Source organism: Suncus etruscus, chromosome 20 (genome assembly GCF_024139225.1).
Source record: "Suncus etruscus isolate mSunEtr1 chromosome 20, mSunEtr1.pri.cur, whole genome shotgun sequence".
Classification (NCBI taxonomy): domain Eukaryota; kingdom Metazoa; phylum Chordata; class Mammalia; order Eulipotyphla; family Soricidae; genus Suncus; species Suncus etruscus.
This window is the reverse complement of record NC_064867.1, coordinates 14983552-15004455: the sequence shown is the minus strand read 5'-3', so window position 1 is coordinate 15004455 and position 20904 is coordinate 14983552. Positions and strand designations below refer to the sequence as shown.

At 41.6% G+C, this 20904-nt stretch overlaps 1 protein-coding gene across 1 annotated transcript; it reads left to right on the top strand.

The window, feature by feature from the left end:
- Positions 1-1853: 1853 nt before the first annotated feature.
- OXSM (3-oxoacyl-ACP synthase, mitochondrial) lies at positions 1854-7491 on the top strand. The gene is made up of 2 exons (XM_049766062.1): positions 1854-2920; positions 7036-7491. Exons 1-2 carry the CDS (start codon positions 1944-1946, stop codon positions 7436-7438), a joined length of 1380 nt encoding a protein of 459 aa, XP_049622019.1. The 5' UTR covers positions 1854-1943; the 3' UTR covers positions 7439-7491.
- Positions 7492-20904: the final 13413 nt, after the last annotated feature.

The following is a 20904-nucleotide window of genomic DNA, read 5'->3' as shown; positions in this document are numbered from 1 at the left end:
GCTTCCCTGAGCACTACCAGATGCTTCTGAACAGAGACCTAGTTTGAGATGCTAGAAACTAATTCAGCAGAGTGGGTCATCTGCATATCCTTTCTAAGGTGGCCTGGTGTTCCCAGGCATGGTCCTCCTATTCGGTGGTCCTCCCTGGGAGCAACCAAGCACAGTACCAGTAGTAGCCCTCAGCACAAAACCTGTGCCCCCTCCAAACAAAAAAGGGGCAACTCCCAAAAATGCTTGAAAGGTACAGAAACAATCTTGGGCAGTGGTTTCCTTAATTTCCTTAATTCTCATCTAGGAATCTTGTAGATCAGCTCATGTCCTTTGGGTCTATTTAGGAAAAATCCTCCAAATCTGATAACGCAGCTAGCAGTTTGCATTAGCAGCAGGTTTTTTTTTTTGTTTTTGTTTTGTTTTGGGGGGTGACACTCAGAGTTACTGCCAGGAGTGATCCTTGATCATAGATCCAGGAGGAAGCCCTAATCACCACAGAGTGAGACTCCCTAAAAAATAAAGGCAATGTGCAATCACAACACTTTCACTGCACAATAATGAAATAAACAACCATATCAATTCCTGAAGGCCTTCAGCCCTCTTCACTGATATTTATTAGGCCAACTTTTTTGGGGGGGGGCCACACCCGGTGATGCTCAGGGGTTTTGGGGGACCATATGGGACGCCGGGGATCGAACCGCGGTCCGTCGTAGACTAGAGCTTGCAAGACAGACACCTTAGCGCATGCGCCACCGCTCCGGACCCCCGCGGACCGAAGTTACCGAGAGCTGCGCCTCGAAGCGCACTTCCCAGTCCCGTAATCCTTAGAATAAACAGGCATAAATAAGGAAACGTCCCACTGACATCAGCCAAGGTGACTCAGGAAGGAGGAACTGGCGGCGGAAGACGGGTTAGGAGGAGAGACGCGAGTGCGCGTGCGCTTGCGCTTGCGCAGACGCGAGTGTGAGTGCGCATGCACAGACGCGAGTGCGAGTGAGCGTGGACTGCGGCTGCGCGGACCCCCCTTGCTCGGGTAGGACCTTCCGGCTCTGAATTCTCCCTCCTCCGTGCCTTAAGCCCCCACTCCCACGGAGGGGCCGGAGCGGTGGCGCAGGCAGTAGGGCGTCTGCCTTGCACGCACTAACTAGACGGACCGCGATTCGATCCCCACTGCGTCCCATAGGATCCCCCAAGCCAGGGGCGATTTCTGAGCAAAGAGCCAGGAGTAACCCCTGAACATCACCGGTGTGGCCCCCAAAAGCCAAAAACCAAACAAACAAAAACCTTGCTCACAGAGTATGCTTTTTTCAGCCCTGGTCTCCTTAAGGCCTGGGAGGGTTTCCCCAAAAGGTGGTTATTTCTCTACCTGGAAGATGAATTACATCTTGTGCCATTCTCCAAAGATGGGGTACTGCCCTTGGAAATGCTGTCTAGAATAAGGGCCCAGTAATACTGAAAAGCAAAAGACTGCACCCTGCACTTCTTATCAGACTTTATTTTTCTTTCTTTTGGACAATTTGAAAGTTAAGGCGTCATGAGTTTACTTTTTTCTTTTCCCCAATGTCTGAGACTACTGGAAGTCAAAAAAATTCTGTTCAAGCAGATGGTGTGGGGGCCTGGGAGATGGTATAGTGGGTAGTGCAAGCTCTTTCTTGATCTGCAATTGACCCCTGGCATCTCTGGCATCCCTTATGATCTTGTGGCTACCCCTTCCATACCTACCCTCTAGCACCTCAAAGTGTAGCCCCAAAACAAAACAGATGGCTTGATGATATGTGTACAATAAAATGATATAACATTATTTTCTCTGTGCTCTTTAACAGATCACATAAGTGCCTAAGAGCCCTTGGAAGTTGTTTTCTTAGGTGTCTACACTATTTAAACTACAGTGAATACCACCTCAGCCTGTTGTGTGTTACTGGAATGTGTTTTTGATCATCTGAATCTCAACGATGCTGTCAGGCTGCTTGCAAAATTTCCTCAAAGTGACAAACCCTCACCCCCAGTATTCAAGATTATGGCAGCTACGAATGCATAAAAGGTTTCTGGGAAACATCTCAACATCTAGGTCGCGTAGACGGGTTGTCATCACAGGCATTGGCTTAGTGACTCCTCTAGGTGTTGGAACTCAACTGGTATGGGATCGACTTCTCCAAGGAGCGAGTGGGATTGTTTCACTGGTTGGTGAAGAATACAAGAATATCCCTTGCAGTGTTGTTGCTTATGTGCCAAGAGGTAGCGATGAAGGCCAGTTTAATGAGCAGAACTTTGTGTCCAAATCAGATATCAAGTCCATGTCTTCTCCCACCATTATGGCCATCGGGGCTGCAGAGTTGGCCATGAAGGACTCCAATTGGCACCCAGAGTCGGAAGCAGATCAAGTCTCCACTGGTGTTGCCATTGGCATGGGAATGGTTCCTCTTGAAGTTGTTTCTGAAACGGCTTTGATGTTTCAAACAAAAGGCTACAATAAAGTCAGCCCCTTCTTCGTCCCTAAAATTCTCATCAATATGGCAGCAGGTCAAATCAGCATTCGACATAAACTCAAGGGCCCAAATCATGCAGTATCCACAGCTTGCACCACCGGAGCTCATGCTGTGGGGGACTCCTTTAGATTTATAGCTCAGGGGGATGCTGATGTGATGGTGGCTGGAGGTACAGACTCTTGCATTAGTCCTTTATCGCTTGCTGGCTTTGCTAGAGCCCGAGCACTAAGCACCAACTCGGATCCCAAGTTGGCCTGTCGACCTTTTCATCCCAAGAGAGATGGCTTTGTAATGGGAGAAGGCGCCGCTGTGCTGGTGCTGGAAGAGCATGAACATGCTGTTCAAAGAGGGGCCCGGATCTATGCAGAAGTTTTGGGTTATGGTCTTTCAGGCGACGCTGGTCACATAACTGCCCCTGATCCTGAAGGAGAAGGCGCCTTAAGGTAAAGACTTCTTGTTTCTGGAAATACGACATTGTTGGAGTTTTTGATCAGGCAGTATCATAGTGTCTGGTCTTGTTGAGTAGAATCTCTTTTCTATTTTATCTTTTTTTTTTTTTTTTTTTTTTGGTTTTGGGCCGTACCTGGTGACACTCAGGGTTTACTCCTGGCTATGCTGGTAACCGCCCTACCGCTGCGCTGTCGCTCCAGCCCTTCTTTTCCATTTTAAACAGTTTATTTCTTCCAAGTTGGCTTTCTGTTGGTTTACTGTAATATGGAGTTCAAATGTTTAGCTTCATATCTTTCTATGTGTATAATTCTCAACATGCCTATGACCAGAAGAAATACCCCTTTACTCCTTCAGCCACTTTCCCCGTTTCTCTTGTAATCATGGTAGATTTTATGAACTTAAGAGTTTTGTTTTTATTTTGCCACTTTGATTTAGTTACTAATATTCCATAAAAAGTGAAAACATGTCTTTCATTTCCTTATTTCACTTAGTATAATCACCTCATTGTATGTATCCATTTGCCTTTTTTGTTTTATTTTGTTTTTTGGGGCCACACCGTGTGATGCTCAGGGGTTCCTCCTGGCTCTGCACTCAGAAATTGCTCCTGACTTGGGGGACCATATGGGACTCCAGGGGATGGAACCGCCATTCATCCTAGGCTAGCGCGGGCAAGGCAGATGCCTTACCACGCACTCCACACCACCACCCTATGTATCCATTTGCCTTTTAAGGCAGCTTTTCATCATTTGGTGGTAGAGTAATATTTTATACATATATTTTGATATTATATGTAAATTAAAACATATACATATATATGTATATATAAAACATTTTTATCCAACTATCTATTGATGGGCAATTAGGTTGATTTCATACCTTGACTCCTGGAAATAATGCACTATGAGCATAGGGGAACAAAATTCTTGGTTTTTTTTTTCCCGGGCCACAACCAGTGGTACTCAGGGGTTACTCCTGGCTATGTGCTCAGAAATTGCTCCTGGCTTGGGGGACCATATGGGATGCCTGGGGATCGAACTGCAGTAAGTCCTAGGCTTGTGTGTGCAAGGCAAATGCCTTGCTGCTTGAGCCACTGTTCCGGCCGTGGAACAAATATTCTTTTTTAGTTGTTTTTTTCTTTGTTTGATTTTCTTTTTTTGGGGGGTGGGGAACAGACCCAGAGGTGCTCAGGGGCTACTCCTGGCTCTGCGCTCACAAATCATTCTTGGCAGGCTCAGGGAACCATATGGGATGCTGGGGATCCTTCCTTCCTCCCTCATTTCCTCCCTCCCTCCCTCCCTTCCTCCCTTCCTTCCTTCCTCCCTTCCTCCCTCCCTCCCTACTTTCCTCCCTCCCTCCCTCCCTCCCTCCATTCCTTCTTTCCTCCCTCCTTTCCTTCCTTCCTTCCTCCCTTCCTTCCTTCCTTCTTCCCTTCCTTCCTTCCTTCCTTCCTCCCTTCCTCACTTCCTCCCTCCCTCCCTCCCTCCCTCCCTCCCTCCCTCCCTCCCTTCCTTCCTTCCTTCCTTCCTTCCTTCCTTCCTTCCTTCCTTCCTTCCTTCCTTCCTCCCTCTCTCCCTCCCTTCCTCCATCCCTCCCTCCCTCCCTCCTTTTCTCCCTTCCTTCTTTCTTCCCTCCCTCCCTCTCTCCCTCCTTTCCTTCCTTCCTCCCTCCCTCCCTCCCTCCCTCCCTCCCTCCCTCCCTCCCTTCCTTCCTTCCTTCCTTCCTTCCTTCCTTCCTTCCTTCCTTCCTTCCTTCCTCTCTCCCTCCCTTCCTCCCTCCCTCCCTTCCTCCTTTCCTCCCTTCCTTCTTTCTTCCCTCCCTCCCTTCATTCCTTCTTTCCTCCCTCCTTTCCTTCCTTCCTTCCTCCCTTCCTTCCTTCCTTCCTCCCTTCCTTCTTCCCTTCCTCCCTTCCTCCCTCCCTCCCTCCCTTCCTTCCTTCCTTCCTTCCTTCCTTCCTTCCTTCCTTCCTTCCTTCCTTCCTTCCTTCCTTCCTTCCTTCCTTCCTTCCTCCCTCCCTCCCTCCCCCTTCCTCCTTTGGCCCTTCTTTCCTTCCTTCCTCCTTTCCTTCTACTCCTCTCCCTCCCCTTCCCTCTACTTCCCTTCCCATCCTTTTCCCTCCCTTCCCTTCCCTTTCCTTCCCTTTCCTTCCCTTCCTCTCCCCTTCCTTTCTCTCCTCTTCTCTTTCCTCCCCCCCTACCTTGCTCTCATTTCTTCCCTCCCCTCCTCTTCCCTTCCTTTCCTTTTCAGTTTTCAGGGAGCCTTGTGGTGCTGGGGGATTGGGCCCTGGCTTTCTGCATACAAAGCTTTGTTTCCATCTTCTCTGCTCCATTGAAACAACTTTTTTTTTTTTTTTTTTTTAGTTTTTGGGTCATACCCAGCAGCACTCAGGGGTTACTCTGAGTTTCTCTAAGCTCAGAAATCACTTCTGGCAGGCTCGGGGGACCATATGGGAAACCAGGATTCGAACCACCATCCTTCTGCATGCAAGGCAAATGCCTTATCCCATGCTATCTCTCCGGCCCCTCCATTGAAACTATTTAAAGAGGGACTAGACTGATAGCACAGCTGTAGGGCATTTGCCTTGCACGAAGCTGACCCAGGATGGACCTTGGTTGATATCCGGCCGGCCTCCCAGATAGTCCCCTAAGCCAGGAGTGATTTCTGAGCACATAGCCAGGAGTGAGTGTCATCGGTGTGGCCCCAAAACAAACAAACAAAACTATTTAAAGAGCCATAGTTTACTGACCCAACAATTATGAGAGAGAGAGAGAGAGAGAGAGAGAGAGAGAGAGAGAGAGAGAGAGAGAGAGAGAGAGAATGTGTGTGTGTGTGTGTGTGTGTGTGCGCTATTAAGAATCTTACCCATAACAATCAAATGCTCTACCACTAACTTATCTCCCTGGCCTTCTGAATTACACTTTTGAGTTTTATTGAGTAATTGTGGGTGATGGAAATGTCAAGCACAATAGCCAGCTAGATGAGGAAGTAGTTTAGAGGAAAACTTTCAGCACACTTCAAATTACCAGTATACACTGAGCTGCCTTTTGAGGAAAATATGCAGCTCAGAGGATAGGAACTGAAAAAATACCTGTTGAAATACTTCAGATTTTAAAGGCTTTCTCAGAGAAATATTTTACTTTTGGAAACTTTATTTTTTTTTCTGCATGACTTTATATTTATTTAAAATTGTTACAACAGAAGCAAAGAGAATTTTGGAATATAGCCACACATTACATAAAGATGTTTCAGGTGACTAAGAAATGCAGAAGTGGCAGGTGCCCCCAAATTCCTACCGCCAGTGACTTCGCACTTCTAAAATCTAATGTTTTACATCAAAGCACAGCAGACTCATTCATGCATCTTGTGTTTTTCTATATTCTGGCCTCCTTTCCCCCTGTGCTTGATTTATTTATATTATCTTATTCCTTGAGAGTCTGAGGACTTTACAGAATTCACTGATAATGACTAATTTCTCAGAACATCTCCTTTAATTCCTGAGGAAAGTGTGAAGGCTCACATTTAACTGTGAAAGAAAAATTAAAACAGGGTCACAAATTATTTTTCACAGTTTTAAATCTGTACATATACAACCCCCAAACAAACAAACAAATAAAACTCCTTAGAAGGGCTGAAGTGCTTGTTTTGTGTGCAGGAAGGCTTGAATTGATCCCCATCACCACATGGTGCTGAGTATTCTTTACCCCAGCACTAAGTCAGCATTAGAAGCCCCCTATGGATTATTGCCAGGGGTGGTGTAATTAAAAAAAAACACTATAAAAATAATTTAAAAAATTCCTGGAAGAAAAATTCTTGGCTTGTGTCAACATGATTTTTTTTCTCCGCATGGTAAAAGATCAACTCAAGTCAATGGATATATTTATAACAGGTCTTATAAAACCAATAGACTGAATATTTATTTTATGGTGATGAGTAAGATTAAGGGGCTTGGGGTCACTCATGTAGATGTCATTTGAACTCATCTGGTAATCAGAAATGCAGTTCTGGTATGAGAGTGAAGGAGTCTTTTGGATAGAGCTTATTTGGATAATTCTTTAATAGAACGAATCCCTGTTAAAATCAAACTCAGAAATCAGTTTTCTTATTTTACTAGGTGTATGGCTGCTGCTGTAAAAGATGCAGGGGTACAACCTGAAGAGATAACCTATGTCAACGCACACGCTACATCTACCCCATTGGGTGATGCTGCTGAAAACAAAGCAATCAAGCATCTTTTCAAAGACCATGCACGAGCACTTGCAGTGTCCTCGACCAAAGGAGCCACGGGACATCTGCTGGGAGCTGCAGGGGCAGCAGAGGCAGCTTTCACTGCGCTGGCTTGTTACTATCGAAAACTCCCACCGACTCTGAACCTGGATTGTACAGAACCAGAATTTGATCTCAATTATGTGCCACTAAAGACTCAGGACTGGGAAAGTGAGAAAAGACGAATTGCGCTCACCAATTCCTTTGGTTTTGGTGGGACTAATGCAACACTTTGTATTGCTGGTATATAAGACAAAGCAATTGTGATCAAACATTGATTAAAAAATATTTTAAGAAAACTATACTTAAGTGGGTAGATCTGGTTCATATGAATTTAAGTACTTCTATATTTTAGTACTCTGATACCTTTTTTAATTTTTGTTTTGGAGCCATACTGGTGCTGGGGATTATTGATGCAGGTGCTCTGGTCCTTTGATAAATAGAAAGGTCAAAGCATCCTGCCAAAATATGAACTACAGGCTCGGGACCTACTAAGTTCTCTAGCCCCAAAGTCTTTCTTTGTGGTCCCAGTAAAAGTTCTTCTCCATCACAGTTGTCACAGTCAGGTTTCTGTAATTAGAGATCTTGGTTTCTGCACAGATCCTATGTCAAAGTTGGTGTTACTGAGCATCCTCTGGTTTCATCTCACTATGAGGTGGTGATGCAGGGAATCCTGCCCTGAAAGCAAGTGGTGTTACCAAGTCATCAGGTTGTCATATAAACTCACTTTGCACTAGTCAGTGCCAGGGCCTTCGCTGGTAGAAGTTTGATTCCTGGTGCTGTTGCAGAAAACCGTGCCGGTTCCAATGCTGAGATCCAAGGTTCAGAAGTGAATGGTCAATATCCTATCAACTAAAGTCTAAGTCAAGTCATTATAACAAATGTTCAAGGTGAAAAACCCCACTGCAATATAAAATTTATGAGCTCCTATCCCTATCAGATAAGAACTTTCTATATGTAAAATTTCTCCATTTTAATGTGCCTATGCAAAAAGGAACAATTCTGGTGCATATGGGTTTAAAAATAACAAGGTAAACAATCCCTATAGCCTGGTTCTAACATGTACTCAGAACCCAAAAGAAACTTATCCACTAGAATTTCCTACTAAACAAATTCAAAAAAGGAACAAGAAAACTACATCTACATAAGGAAATATACAATGAGAATTATAAGAATCATACCGATTGGGGCTAGAGAGATAGCACAGCAGTGGGGCACTTGCCTTGCATGTGGTCAACCTGGGGAGGAACCTGGTTCAATTCCCTGTATCCCATATGGTCCCCCAGCCTACCAGGGGCAATTTCTGAGTTGCAGGGCCAGGAGCAAACCCTGAGTGCCACTGGGTGTGGCCCAAAAACTAATCAATCAATAAAGTTTTTTTTTTTAAAGAATTATACCTATTAAGGAAATACATCAAAAGAAATATACAAAGAAAATATGCATATCCTCTTAAGTCTTTTGAAAATAGGGGTGGGGGGAAGAAAATCCAGAGCACAGCTTCAATCTGTGACAAGGTTTCGTAGATTCTGAAAAACAGCTCTTAACAATCACGAATCAGGAAATGACCTCAAGCAGGGAGTTTCTCAAAAACTGAATCTGGTAGGAGCAATAGTCCACAGTAAAGGGAGGAGGGAGAAAGGGCTAACAAGAGCAAATCAGTAGCAGCGGTGGTGCCAGCTTTTTCTTGGGCTGTGGCAAGACGGGCTGGGAATCTGTCTTTTCACTTTGGGAGCTGTTTGGAAGATGATTGGTGTAGGAGAAATGTTCCGGTTCCTGAGGAGTTAATAACTGAGGATAAAAGGGTTAAATAGAAAGATCAGGGGTGAGAGAGTTAAAGGACAGAAAGTTTGTAGAGAGGTAAGAAGTGGGAGGATAGGAAGGGTTATATATAATGGGGAAGGACTATAAAAACATAGACATTATGTACATTATAAATGGGCATTAGACAAACAGAAAGGTGGCCAACACATACACTCACAACACAACACATACACATAGACAGACAATGAATATTGATTCATAGGTTGCAGTTGGAAAACTGACCCAAGTGGAATGATGGATCAGAACACTTAAAAAATATCAAGCCAAGTCAGATGGAAAAGTTTTTCATTTTTCTAGGCAAATCATCATTGGTGAGGGTAGACTTTACTGAAGAAAGGTTTACTGGCTCATATTTTGCATAGAGCACTCTTAAAAAATCATAATTTGTACTGCTAGAATACTAAACAGTATGATAATGAGCACTGTAAATGGAGTCTATACCATGAAGTATCATCTAGCTGGTCTTCAGCATCGAGGTTCCTGGAAGCAAACTGAAATCATGAGCCAAGAATCACTAAATATTTTCTTCCCCTTCTATTGGTGGGTGCAAGGAGGCATAATATTTAAGGAAGAAAATGAGATCTTGAGATAATAAAAAATAGACCAGCTCTTAAGACAATCTTTTCTATGTAGGAAATTTATTGGAGAAAACATTTGTGAAGGAAATAAAGAATGTAGCAAGGGTTTTCAGATTGCTGAGTCTTACATCTGTGAGGAGAGGAGAGCAAAACTGTGGGGTTGGATAGCAGGCACTCCTTGAAGTGTCATTCTGAGAAAGAATGGACCTAACTGATAAGACGATTGGCCAGCTAAAGGAGTCCCACGAGGGAATTAGTCGGTATTAGTATCTGCACGATGCAGTGCAGTGCTGGCTCATTGGCTGGGAGATGCCTAGGCATAGTCTGAGACCTGAAACTTTTCACAACCTCAAAACACTGTTTTGATGTAGCTGTTCAAACAGGGTTGGGTCCTCCCTGGTTTCTGTGGGACTCTTTTCAGAGAGAAAATTGAGAAAAGGAAGTAGTTAGTTTCAGATTCACACTGTGCTCTTAACTCATCCCACCCCAAACCCACCAGCCACTTTCTTGGGAGGCCTTGATTTGTTCCCTGGTGGTGTGACCCAGACCTTCAAACCTGAGAAGCAGAGCCCTTGGTAATCAGACTGTCACAGCCTATTTTGAATGCAATTGCAGCCAAAGTCTCAAAAGCACTGGAATCTGGAGGGAAGAGAGTTCCTGCAGATTGCCAAAAACTCCAGCTCGAATTACACCCACTGTCCCCCAGTTTTAGTAAGAAGCTTCCTCACAAGCATTTATGCTGCACTTAACTATATCTGCTCGAAGGCAACTGCGGGTAAAACAAGGAACTACTGACAGTTTCATTTGATTTTTCTACTAACAAAATAAGAAACCATTTTTTTAAACAGTATTTTCTAGGATAGAAGTATGTGATGTGGTTTTGCCCTCAATAAATCCACATTTCCATAAATTTGAGAATAGAAAAATGCAGGCTTAAATGATATAATACTATGACCAAACGAAAGACTTATGATCCAAATGCTTAGGTACATTCCACCTAAGAAAAGCAGTGTTTAGCAGAGAACTGTCACGAGTCTACATACTTTGTAAAAGGCATACAAAATGGTAATAATGCATGTTTCAAGATGTCTTTTTAAATACCCCTTTTTCTTTTTTAGCTTGTTTCTCTGTTATAATAGAATTGCCTTATGACTCATAAATTTTACCATAAAATTGTTTGTGGTTCAACTGCGCACAAGATCATCCTGTCCTCGTTGGAGGGCAGATCTCCAGCTAATAAGAGTCAAATACTACTACCAGTGCATGGACTGTTTTGGTCTAAGTTCATAGGGATTCATTCCGAAATTGTAGTTCTAGCTTGTTATTTAATAAGACACTTGCTGTGTGCCTTGATCAGAGTAGGTGCACTCTTTAGATATTCAGAGGTGGGGCTGGAAAGATTGTAGAAAGGGTAGGGTCTTTGCCTTGCACGTGGTCAACCTGGGTTCGATTTCTGGCATCCCATATGATCCCCCCAAGTATAGCAAGGAGTAATTCTTGTGTTTTAGAGCCAGGTGTGATCCAAAAACAATATCAAAAACTTAAGAGACCCAGAGCTTCTAAAACCACAGTACTCAGAAGCTAGAGAGACAGCATAGAGGTAAAGCATTTGCCTTGCATGCAGGTCAGTGGTTCAAATCCCAGCATCCCATACGGCCCCCTGAGCCTGCCAGGAGCGATTTCTGAGCGTAGAGCCAGGAGGAACCCTTGAGCGCTGCTGGGTGTGACCCAAAAACAAACAAACAAACAAACAAAAAACCACAGTGCTCAGAGTACAGCACTCTTCACCATATGGGATCTCTTGGAATCATGCTAAGTGGGTCTTTCTTATCATCTGCACTAGGTCTCCTTTTGATTTCTGGATACACATGCCCCAAACTTATGCTCATTTTACATGTTTAACTTAAGCACATCCCACAACTATAGGTTAGTTGTATCTCTAGCAGGCTTACTGCCTCTGGGTGGTATGTAATTCAGCCCAGGTACCTTTTGCCATTGGCCTCTCACAAGAACTGTGCATAGGTGCCCTTGCTCATATGTTACAGTGTGAAGACTTCTATACTTGTGACTCTGATATAGTAAAATCTCCATACTATGTTCGTGACTGAGGCTCTATGGTCTGGGAAAGACAAACCTACATTTGAAATAGTCATACTGTGAGCAATTTCCACAGACATTTATTTTTTTGAGCTAGGTTGGGTTTTTAGAGGTGGGGCAGTCGAACCACACTGGATGAACAGAGGCAGAATAGCTAGATCTCACAGTAGCAAATTCCCTGTGGTCACTGACAAAGCTGGCGAATGTTATTTGGAAACTTCATTTTGTATTCTTAGTTGTTGTTTTCCATTACTGGGGTGGATATGTTTTGATATAAATGTGTGATAGCAAAATCTTTTTATTTTTCAAGAAGCTTCTTTATATTTAGATGTGAATACACATCTGTTTTAGTTATCCTTATCTCTGACTTTCCAATAATTTCTTTTGCAGGCTCCTGATCGAGGCCCAGATTAGGAATCTTTATAGATTTTTACTTCCTGAGTTGCTTCTGTACAGAAGGATGGCCTGATGTATTGTTCCTGATATATTTTACATTTACATTACATTAAATATAATTACATTACATTACATTACATTAAATGTGAATTTTATGCAGACGCCATCCATTGCCAACTTGGACTACCACAGAAACATTCCAGTGAAATCAGTGCAGTCTGATTAGTTTTCCTCCATATCTTCCTCCTCCTCCTCCTCTTCCTCCTTTTTCTTCTTGTTTTTAGGCTATACTGGGCAGCACTCAGGGGTCACTCCTAGCTCCATGCTCAGAAATTGTTCCTGGGCAGGCTTAGGGGACCATATGGGATGCCGGGAATTGAACCTGGATTCATCCCGGGTCAGCTACGTGCAGGTAAATGCCCTACCATTGCTATCTCTCCAGCCCCCAAATTTTTTCTTACTTTTTATTATATTCTCCCTCCCTTTATTTAGTATATTACAATTACAGTGGGATTTTCTTGCTTATTTCACTGCTATAGTTCCTAGTGCCTAATCCAGAACCTGGTAAAAAGTAAGTCTTCAGTGTACAAAGATATGATTTAAATATTGCTTGACCAGTCACTTGGTTGCTCAGGTCACAAGACAGGTTAGGAATCATTCTTGAATGGGGCTGAAGTGATGTGCACCTAATATGGTGTTTGCCTTATACACAGACCACCAGGCTTTGACCTTCAGCATCCTAATATGGTTTTTCTGAGCTCACTAGGAGTGATCCCAGAGTACAGAGCCACGAGTAAGTTCTGACACCAGTGGATGTGGCTCAAATGAAAAACAAAACAAAACATTGTAGTCATCATCATCATCTTCTTCTTCATTATTTTTCTTCTTTTTCACTTCCAGTCCTTCAGTGATTATTGTTATAATCTCAAAACACCAAGAAGAATGATTACTTTTTGTCTATGCATCTATAATTATTGCTCCTGGAACTGGTACAACTTTTGGGTCATCTTTCTTTTACTTTCTAATGCTCCTGTCTTGGCTGACAAAAGAATCATTTTATGGTAGAAATCAAATCATGTCATTTTCCTCCTGGAAAGCTTCCAGAGACTTTTCACTTGACATAGGATGAAATTCTAACACTTTATCAAGCTCTCCAAATCCTTTCATGATCCTGCCCTAAGCTCTCTCCAATTTCACCTCAAGCTACTCATATTCAGGCCATACATTTTTTTCTCTCCTCTACTATATCAAGATCCTTTCTGTCCATATCCTGGCTCCTTGCTTGCCCTGGAACAGTATTTTTAAAATTTATGTACAAATTGTTTTTCTTTTACTATTTAAGTTTCAGACAAAGGACTCTTAAATGAGACCTTTCATAGCCACCTAATCCAGAGATATCCCTTCCTTCCTAAACCTCCTCTTTATTCCAAAGTCCTGTTTTGTATATTTTTTTTGCTAGATATGTTTGCTTTTACTGTTTTTACTAAATACATCATTTTTTCTTTCTTTTTTTTTAACATCTTGATTACACATATTATTGTGATTAGGTTTCAGTCATGTAAAGAACACCCCCTTCACCAGTGCAACATTCCCACCACCAATGTCCCAAATCTCCCTCCATCCCACCCCACCCCCACCTGTACTCCAGACAGGCTTTCCAGTTCCCTCACTCATTCACATGATTATGGTAGTTCTCTGTGTAGTTATTTCTATAACTGCACTCACCACTCTTTGTGGTGAGCTTCATGAAGTGAGCTGGAAGTTTCAGCCCTCCTCTCATTGTCTCTGAGGATTGTTGCAAAAAAGACTTTTATTTTTCTTAAAACTCATAGATGAGTTATATCCTTTATTATTTATTTCTTTGTTTGTTTTTGTTTTTAGACCATACCTGGTGACTCTCAGGGGTTACTCCTGGCTTTGCGTTCAAAAATCACTCCTGGCTTGGGTGACCATATGGGACACTGGGGGATCAAGCTGCGGTCCGTCCTAGGCTAGTGCTGGCAAGGCAGATGCCTTACCACTTGTGTCATTGCTCTGGCCCCTATATACTTAATTTTTGTTTTCAGCTGTGCTTAGGAATCACAGTAACTCTGTCAATATCCCTAAAGCTGCTAAAAACTCACCTTTTGGATACAGGAACTAAGACCTGAAGACCTTTAACTTGCACCAGAACAGACCCCACCAGAACAGATGGATACCAATCCTTCCCCTCAGTCTCACATCCAACCCCAGAGAAGCACTATCAGGAGTTAAGGCCAGGAAAATAATATTAAAGAAGACCATCAACTGATCCCAACCCTTCTTAGCAACCACCCTAGCAATGGGCTCTTTCTTACTTAGGTAGAAAGCCCTAAGTGGGGCAGGCTGTGAAAAACCCTATATAATCCAACATGGAGCAGAGGATGTTCATTTGCTGTCCATGCCTATGTTTTACCATCATGTGCAAGTGCTGCTAAAGTACGTGTAGATCAGACACAGGTGCTTTTCAAGTAAATGTCTCCTGCCTCTCCCCCTCTTGAGATATAGTGTCATACTTTAACACTTAGATGTGTACTGATGCTGTCCATCTTTGGAAAAGATCATGCTCTCCTTGAGACTTTCTTTCTCCTCTCTTTTTCTCTCTCAATTTTTCTCTCTTCCTCCTTTTCCTAAAAACTTCCAAACATAGCCTGTTTTTACTGCTTCCTTCCTTCTGAAATTCTTTTCTCCAAAGACAATGCAAGGACCCCCAAAGGCCAGGGTAAAGTTTAGGACTGTCTTTTCTTTCCTGCAAAAAGCAAGACACACAGCAGACGCTTATAGTCCTAGATTTTTCCAGCTGTCCCAGGGTGGCAGAGGTGGATAAAGAAAAAGCAGCAGATGCCTCTTTCCTATCTACTTCACACATCACCCAGGGAACTCCACTGGTATCTAAAATCTTACTGCTCTTAAGAACAAAAAATAGTATTCCCAGAACTCAACAAAATGTGGGACTCACACACGCATATACATACAAATAACAGTCGCAAACATAGAAAAGTTTTAGTCCCAATAGTGACTAAAATATTTCTGCTTCAGGATGTAAAGTAGTAGAGCAGAATTCATTTATTGTTTTCATAGAGTTATTACTGTCAAGGGCAAGTGTTGGGAATGAACATTTTAGTTATAATTAATAGAGGCTGTATTTCTTTTTCTTTTTTTCTTTAGATAGATTTTATTTTTTTTACTTTTTTCTCCCTCTTTTTTATTGTAAGAATTTATTCAAGAGACAAAATTGATTAACATAATGAGGTAAACTAACATAACATAATATAGTGATATAACAACATGTAATTGATATAATAATAATACATGTAAGTCAAAGAAAGTTTCTGATTAAAAACATATTTTTTCCATAATTGCTTACATATCTTTCAAAGTAGTATTTTAGATACATATTAACATTGAGTCAGGGGAATACCCATCACCAACTATGTCCTCCCCCATTCCAGTTCCCTTTCTACAACCCATATACCCCACCATCACCCCCCGGGCTGCTAGAGTAGGTGGACCCCTCTTTGTCTGGCTTATTATTAGTGATCACATATCTGTTTGGTCCTGGAACCCTCGTTTCCCCTTCTATTTAAGAGGCAGAGCTAGAAAAATCGAGGTATGTGGTTTTGTTTGAAGGCAAGAAAAGCAATAGAATGGGGTACAAAATAAGAAGAAAAAAAAAAGAAGTCAAAAGTCAAATACGCTGAAAATGGGCTGAGTCTCTCTAGAGGTTTCCAACCTCAGTTTGAGAGAGGATGTGAAAAAGGTAATTGAAATACCACAGCAATACAGAAAAAATTATCGAATTAAATAACCGGTGAGCACTACAGCAATAAAGATAGGCACCACACAATAGTCTCGGTTCTGAAATCAATTCATGCTCGAGTGCAGAAAGAGAAAGACAAGACAAAATAAAATAAAATAATATTGGAGACATCAACCGTAATCTCCACACCAAAATAAAGACGTCAAAAAATCTATCAATCGATAAATAAACATATGGAAAAATGATTGTTTTGTGCTTTTTTTTTCTCCTTTTCTTTATTTCCCTGCATAGGCACAGTAACTATTGGGGTTATTGTAGAGGGAATTTCCTTGACCCAGGAGACACAGGGTTTCTCTACCCCTGAAGTATACTGTCATGGGATTAACTCTAGACTCCTTACATGATCATTTACTCTCCCCTTGATGCTTTCGTGGTGTGCGAAAGACTGCTTTGTCTTGGATGGTAAAATCAGACCTCTGTTTCTAGAGATCTTTGTGGCTGTGCTGCTCAGGGAATGGAGTTTATGAAGTCTTTCTTTGTGGTTCTAGCAGTTATGTTTCTTCAGTGTCGTTTTAATCCATCTTCTGTAGTTGGTGTTCATGGTCGTTATGTTGCTCCTAGACTGGAGCCTGGGATAAAGTCTTTCGTTATGTTTCCGGAAGACCCGTTCAGTTGCGGTTGTCTCAGTCAACCTTCTGGAATTAGAGCTCTTGTTTGTTGAACAGATCGTATTCCAAAAGCTAGGCTAGAGCTTTTTGTTGCTGTTGTTGTTGTTGTTGGTCCCTGGATGTATACTGTCCAGTCTTGGTTGCAACGACCAGTATATAGCGATCTTCGCTTTTGCACATATCAAAGGGTGACCTGTTTTCTGATTTTGTCTTATTGATAGCTGATGAGGGAGGACAACTTGCTCTTAGATCAAGTTGTTCCCATTTCCTTGTCAGGTTATCAATTTAGGACTGGCTCATGTTGGTGTCAGAGCAGCGTTGTAAATGCCCTGGAGGGGATTTAGTTCCTTGAGCTGTTGCGGAGAATTCTGTCATATCTATGTCTGGGATCCAGGAGTTAAGGCTGAACGGTCAGTGTCTAGTTCCCTGGAGCCTAAGTTGTTTCCAGTTTTTTTTGTTTGTTTGTTTTTGTTTTGGGCCACACCCGTTTGATGCTCAGGAGTTACTCCTGGCTATGCGCTCAGAAATCGCTCCTGGCTGGGAGGGACCATATGGAACGCCGGGAGATCCAACGCTGTCCGTCGACACCTTACCTCTAGCGCCACCTTCCCAGCCCCATAGTTTTTTTTTTTAATTTTGCAAATCACGGGCATTTTATTGTGAGCATAGTGAAATTCATTAAATTGATTAAATTTATATATTTATATATGTTATAAATTTATGTTCTAGAGAAAACAGTGCTTTAAAGACAGCACATTTTCTATAATTTTGCTTATTGGAATTATTCATAAATATTATTATAAAAATTAGTCATGAATATTTCAGTGACCAATAGCCAAAATTATTCACATTGTATTGATGTTGCAAACATCTATGTTTGCAACTTCTATGTTCTTGACTCTGGGTTCTTGAGACTCAACTGTGATCTTTGGGCTAGAGGAGAAAGGGGTGTGTTTTCTGTAGCTCAGTTAGATTGCTGAGCACAAGCAATGTTGCTTGAATTACAGATTAACTGCATCGTTTTTTAACACAAATGCCTTTAACTCAGGCTTCAGCCAATTTTTCTCCTTACAAGAGAGAATAGTAAATTAATAGTAATGGTAATTAATAACCATTTTTAGACTTTGGGTCATGAAATCTCTTTGTGACTTCTGCTTTTTTTCCCCTTCTGGTCTTTAGGTCACACCAAGGTGATCAGGGGACACATTCTAGCTCTTTACGCAATATCTCTCAGTTGCAACTTCTTAAATCTGCTGTTATATACAGACAGAATTCACAAAGCACACAAGAATAAGCCTGGTCTTTAGGGGAGGGAATGGTCTTGGCCATTGTGTGTGTGTGTGTGTGTGTGTGTGTGTGTGTGTGTGTGTGTGTGTGTGTGTGTGGTTTTTGGGTCACACCCAGAAATGCTCAGGGGTTATTCCTGGCTCCACACTCAGAAATTGCTCCTGGCAGACACGGGGGACCAAATGGGACACTGGGATTCGAACCGATGACCTCCTGCATGAAAGGCAAATGCCTTACCTCCATGCTATCTTTCTGGCCCTGCCATTTTTTTATAAATAATTCATCCTTCAAGGAATAACAATTCTTTACTCAACTCAAGGAAACACATTCTTTGATAGAAAAATTAGCTCCCAAACATATTAAAGAATATGTTCCTTGAAGAGTAAGAAGAGTTAGCAAACTGGAACTCATTAGCCAAATCTTAACTTCACACCCATCCCGTCACATCTATCCAGGCCCATTTAATATGTATTAAAGTCTAGAGTCTAGACTAGAATCTAGAGGCAAGAACCTAGAAGTGTCTGATGGTTTGCAACACCAATACAATGTCAATAATTTTGGCTATTTGTTACTATGTTCTTTTATTTTTTTATTTTTTTGGAGGGGTCACACCCGGCGGCGCTCAGGGGTTACTCCTGGCTCCATGCTCAGAAATTGCTCCTGGCAGGCACGGGGACCATATGGGATGCCGGGATTCGAACCGATGACCTTCTGCATGAAAGGCAAACCCCTTACTTCCATGCGATCTCTCCGGCCCCGTATTTAGATGATTTTAATAACTAAGCTAAGCTTAGTTATTATATTGAGTTCCACAAATTGAATGAATAGTAGGTGGAGAATGCAAAGATCCAGCAGGTAATTTCTTCAGACAAGACATTACTAACTAGAAAAGTCATTCTTAACAAAGAATAGAGAATTCTCCAAATGTGTAAGTATCTTGTATCTAATAAGTAATTGGCATAATAGTTTTAAGAATGGGCTTTGGAGCCAGCTTTCTTGGATCCAGTGGTTCAGAATACTTTTTATGAATTATGGAGTGGAAGAAATTTATTTATATTCATTGTATTGTAGGCTCATCATCCATAAAATGGGAATAACAGTAGTACCTACTTTATAAGATTGTTTTGAAGATTCAGTGAGCTGATACATGTAAAATGGTTAGCACAGTGCCCGAATACAATGCATTTAACTATAGTGATTATTTAAAAATCTTAAATATTATTGTTTTGATTTTGTTTGTTGCTCTACCTTTTTTAGGCTTATTCTTGAACCACCCTCAGTGATGCTCAGGGCTTACTCCTGGTTCTGTGCTCAGGGATCATTCCTAGAGGAAATAATGGGACCATTTGTGGTGCTGCAGATTGAACCTCAACCATCTTATATTTTTTTCTATGGTTTTGGATATGTTTGCAATTTTCAGTCATAAAAATGTAAAGCAGGGACTGAAGAGATAGTACAGTGAGTAGGGTACTTGCTCTGTATGCAGCTGACCTCAACTCTATCCCTGGTACTGCATATATCTCTCTGAGCAATGTCAGGGCTTACTTTTTTGGGGGGAGGGGGTCTCACCCGGCAGTGCTCAGGGGTTACTCCTGGCTTCATGCTCAGAAATTGCTCCTGGCAAGCATGGGGGACCATATGGGACGCCGGGATTCGAACCGATGACTCTGCATGAAAGGCAAACGCCTTACCTCCATGCTATTTCTCTGGCCCCAGGGCTTACTTTTGAACACAGAACAAGATTTAACTCCTGGCACTGCAGACTGTGGGCCAAGAACCCCTTGCACCCCACTTAATATAAGTTATTGTTATAAAAATATCATGTTGTTCTAAGGCTCTCCCCTTAGGAGATATAAGATATTTACTAACATTGTTGGTTTTCCATAAGTGGCCTTTCTCTCTCCTCTTTTCTTTCTATCAGAATAATATTTTATTAGTTTAATTCCCATACATCCAATATCTCAATCTAAGGTGTAGAGGAAGGTTTTCCTTCACAGAATTGCTATGCCTATTCATTTACCTTTTGTATATGGATGATTGCTCAGTTCTGGAATAATTGGGTAGATGGGACATATTCTGATGCCCACAATTTAAAATATTAATGCTCTAGTTCTTTTTGGAAAATATCTACCAACTCTTATCCTAAAATAAATAAGGATACTCTTTTCAATTTATTTATGATCCACACCTGGAGATACTTAGGGTTTACTAAGATAAGTGGCAATGAGCTTAGTGGATCACTTCCGGTGGTGCTCAGAGGGCCATAAGAGATGCTGGGTTCAAACCTGGGTTGGCTGCTTGCAAGACAAGCACACTACCTGCTGTACTATCTCTCTAATCTCCAGCCTCTCTTATTTTAAATTATAATATGCAACTCATTTTTGCATATAAACAATGAAATGTTTAATGGTCAATACAATTGATATATAAATATTAAACTTCTAGTTGTTTAACTGTCCCATAAATGAGAAGGAATTACTAAAAATCAGAATCTTAAAGAGAAGTTCACCCTTTTATAAGATGCAACTCTGAAATAATTTTTAATTGAAAGGAGTCAGCCCTCTTTATCCTTTTGTTTTATTTATTTATCAAAGAGAGATCACATGTTAAATAATTTTATTTGTCATATAAATAGCCACATCCATTGTTATGTAGTTTCAAGACTATAGTGACATTTAATAGGTCCCTCTCTCTTCTGTCTAGAAATGGGAGGGTTAATATACCCCTCTTTTCTTATTTTCTATAAATTGAAAGTTAAAACTGGAAACCTGAATTAATCCAAGTTCATAAGACTATATGCTGTTCAGAGGTTTTAAGTTGTGCAAAATGGCTTTAGTTAATAAATAGGTAATTTGGAATAAAAATTAGCAGTGACAGTAATGCCTCTTTGAACATGTGAAGTTGTTCACACATAAAAATATTTTGAAATCATTCAAGTTTTTATTGAGTGATTAAGCATTATGGCAATGGTAAAAAGGTGGAGATTAGCATCTTTTTCCGGAGACCTCTGACTTTAATCCATTTTAATCACCCTCATAACTGAATTTTACCTCATTCTTATCACTCACCTTTAGAGATTTATTCATGAGTAT